General features: G+C 52.6%; 1 protein-coding gene across 1 annotated transcript in view; it reads left to right on the top strand.

The window, feature by feature from the left end:
* MYO9B (myosin IXB) overlaps positions 1-3,514 on the top strand; it is an 88,921-nt gene that overhangs the window by 76,707 nt on the left and 8,700 nt on the right. The window contains 3 exon segments of the mRNA XM_027771286.1: positions 2,234-2,332; positions 2,441-2,614; positions 3,210-3,251. Of these exon segments, the coding sequence (XP_027627087.1) occupies positions 2,234-2,332; positions 2,441-2,614; positions 3,210-3,251 (315 nt within the window).

Here is a 3,514-nt window from a genome sequence, read left to right as displayed (position 1 = left end):
GAGAAATCGCCCCCCAGAGGGGATGGCCACGCCGCAATCCCTTCTCCTCCATTCTCCTCTCGGGATCTTGGGCACGCATGTACACGCGCCCGGCATGAGTTTTAAGCCACCGGGTCTGGGATGCGAACCGTGGTCGACTACGTGGGAGTCCAGCGGCATAGCCATTACGCCAACTGCTGGTTCCCTACTTTTCCTTTTTTTTAAGAGAGAGATTTTTGCTATAGGGATGTGCGCTGGCTGGAGAGACACAGAGAGACAGAAAGCGAGAAATCACGCTGGGGAGGGGCTGTGTGTGTGGCCACACTGCAATCCCTTCTCCAATCTCCTCTCAGGATTTCGGACACTTACACACACGTGCCTGGTGTCATTTCCAAGCTTCCAGGTTCTGGGACTTGAACCGTGGTTGGCCATGTGGGAGTCCACCAACGTAACCATTACACCATCTGCTGGTCCCAGTCTGCTTTTCTTTCTTCCTTTCTGTCTTTCTTTTTAAATAATTATTTATTTAATTTCATTTATTCTTTTTTTTTTTTTTTTTTTTAATTCAACCAGAGAGCACCACACTGCAAAGGCTTTCTGTACAGTGTTTTCCTTCTGTTTTGTGGAGAATAGCTACTATAGCAATACCATGTACGAACATGATTTTGTCTTACCATTTTTTGATATAGACTTTAGATTTCCAAGGCCTTTTTTACAAAAACTATTTATTTATTTGATTCCATTTGTTATTATTATTTTTTTTTTCAATGTGACCAGAGAGAGACAGAGAGAGAGAAAGGGAAAGTGAGAAAGCAAGCCGCCAGGTCTAGGACTGGAACCACAGTCAGCCATGTGGGAATCTAGGACCCCTAACCACTGTACCACCTTCCGGCCACATTATTTTTTTTTTTTTTTTTTTTCTGGAGAGGTTTTTGCTGTACACATGTGCCCCATGTGCCAGGGAGATCCCGGGAGTCAAACCCAGGACCTTTCCCGCTGCGTCATCATGCAGACACAGGAATTGAACCAGTGACAGTGGGGTGTTACACAGAATATGTGGCAAACCACATTGTTTTTTTCGTTTTAGACAACATTCTGTTTGCCTTTTTTAGACAGATTTTTGCTACAGGGTTCTTGCGCTCATAAGAGAGACAGAGAGACAGAAAGCAAGAAATCATCCCCCCAGGGGGATGGCCACGCCGCAATCCCTTCTCCTCCATTCTCTCAGGATCTTAGGCACGCCCGCACATGCACCCAGCATGAGTTTGAAGCCACCGGGTCCGGGACTCGAACCATGGTTGGCCACGGAGTCCAGTGATGTAACCACTATGCCATCTGCTGGTCACAGAAAACCACATTGTCTGAAAAGTGGCCCAGGCCCAGCCCAGGGCACGGTGGTTGAAAAAGTTGGATCCAACATGGCCGAATGCACACTTCGAGTTCCAGACCCCGCAGCTTCAAAACCACGCTGGGCACATTAATGAGTGCCTAAAATCCCGACAGGACAGAGGAGAAGGGATTGCAGCATGACCATCACCCCCTGGGAGGGATTTCTCTCTCTCTCTCTCTCTGGCAAATGCACACACCCTATTGCAAAATCTCTCTAAAAAAAAACAAAAAAGGATGGGGGCCAGCAGGTGGCCTGGTGTTTAAGGGCACTGGACTCCCACATGGCTGACCATGGTTCAAGTCCCAGACCTGGTGACTTGCTTTCTCACTTTCCCTCTCTTTCTCTTTCTCTCTTATTCTGTCCCTCTCTGACCAAATTAAAAATAAGTAATGTTAAATAAAATAAAATAATTCTTTGAAAAAAATTTAAGGCTGGCAGGTGGCATGGTGGTTGGGGCACTTTTGAGAGGTTTTTGCTATAGGGCGCTTGCACTCCCCAGAAAGACAGAGACAGAAAGCGAGAAATCACCCCGTGGGGGGATTGCCACGCCGCAATCCCTTCTCCTCCATTCTCCTCTAGGGATCTTGGGCACGCACGCGCACACGCCCAGCACGAGTTTAAGCCACAGGTCTGGGACTTGAACCATGGTCAACTGCATGGGAGTCCAGCAACTTAGCCATTATGCCAATGGTTGGTCGCAGTGTCAGTGGCTTTAACTCTAGGTGGAATGGACAGCCAGAAGGGTGGGTTTTCCCCTGCAAACCTTGCAGAGGACTTGGGAGAGGGTAGGCATGTCCACTCAGAAGCTCCTCGGACTCCCAGGAGACAGGCGAGTCAGGCGAATCGGTCCCTGTCCTTTTCCAGATAAATGACCTGCGCTCCCAGAAGACTCCCATCGAGAGCTTATTTATTGAAGCCACCGAGAAGTTCAGGAGCAACATCAAAACCATGTACTCCGTCCCGGTACGTGGCAGTCTCGCCCTCCCAGCCTTCCCCTGGCCTCCCTGGGACCGTCCCCAGCCCTGTCCATCCCACCCGGTGGAGGTCACCTGACAGCTGGCATTCCCACAGAACGGGAAGATCCACGTGGGCTACAAGGACCTGATGGAGAACTACCAGATCGTCGTCAACAACCTGGCCACCGAGCGGGGCGAGAAGGACACCAACCTCGTCCTCAACCTCTTCCAGTCGCTGCTGGACGAGTTCACCCGCGGCTACACCAAGAACGACTTTGAGCCGGTGAAGGTGGGTGACTATACCACGCCCCCTCGCAACGCCACGCCCACTTCTCGCCCGCGCCCACTTATTGTACCGAGGTGTTTGCTATGCCACGCCTACAGCCACGGTCACCTCCCTTTGTTGCCCCCCCCCCCGCCGTGCCAGGTCTTTTGCCACGCCCACTGCCGCCTGTACTCAGCCATGTTGCCACGCCCACTGCTGTACCCTGTTGAGTGCCTTGCCACGCCCGCCACGACATCTCGCCAGCTGTTGGCCACGCCCTTTGTTTGAGCCACACCCACCTCTGCTATATCTGTCACTAAGCCACACCCACCTCGGCTGATGGATGTCTGTTCCAGACCTGCTAGCCCCGCCCCCTTTGCTATGCTGTGACAGGCACCTGCCCTTCCCGCCTCTTCAGCCTTGCCGTTTAATACACCACGCGTACTTCTTCCAGCCTGGGAGCCTAGCACCACCCCGACAGAGCATCAAGTCTGTGTTGGGCATTTAGGGATAGGGCGTGTGGGGGGCGTTCAGGTGGGTCCCGTTGCTCCGAGGGAGGGCCCTGGTGCCAGGCAGACCCAGCGTCCCCTCCCAAACCTCGTCTTCACGTCTCTTGCAGCAGAGCAAAGCTCAGAAGAAGAAGCGGAAGCAGGAACGCGCTGTGAGTAGGCCTCTGTGCGTCTGAGTGCATGCAGGAGTATGTATGTGTGTCCATAGGCATGCACACATGTGTACACGTATGTGCAGATGTGCATGTGTTTCCAACCCCTGGCGGTCATGAGCACTAATTATAAAAGAGCAGAGCCCACACCTGGTTTCTCCGCCCAATGGCCGGGCGCCTCCCCAGGTGTACCCGCCACTACCCCCTTGCTCAGCACCCTCGCGCCCGCAGGTCCACGAACCCAATGGACACGAGTTCGTTAG

The sequence above is a fragment of the Tupaia chinensis genome, unplaced genomic scaffold (genome assembly GCF_000334495.1).
Source record: "Tupaia chinensis unplaced genomic scaffold, TupChi_1.0 Scaffold000201_1, whole genome shotgun sequence".
NCBI lineage: Eukaryota > Metazoa > Chordata > Mammalia > Scandentia > Tupaiidae > Tupaia > Tupaia belangeri.
Note: the sequence above shows the minus strand (reverse complement) of the source record. Positions and strands in the feature narration are given on the sequence as shown.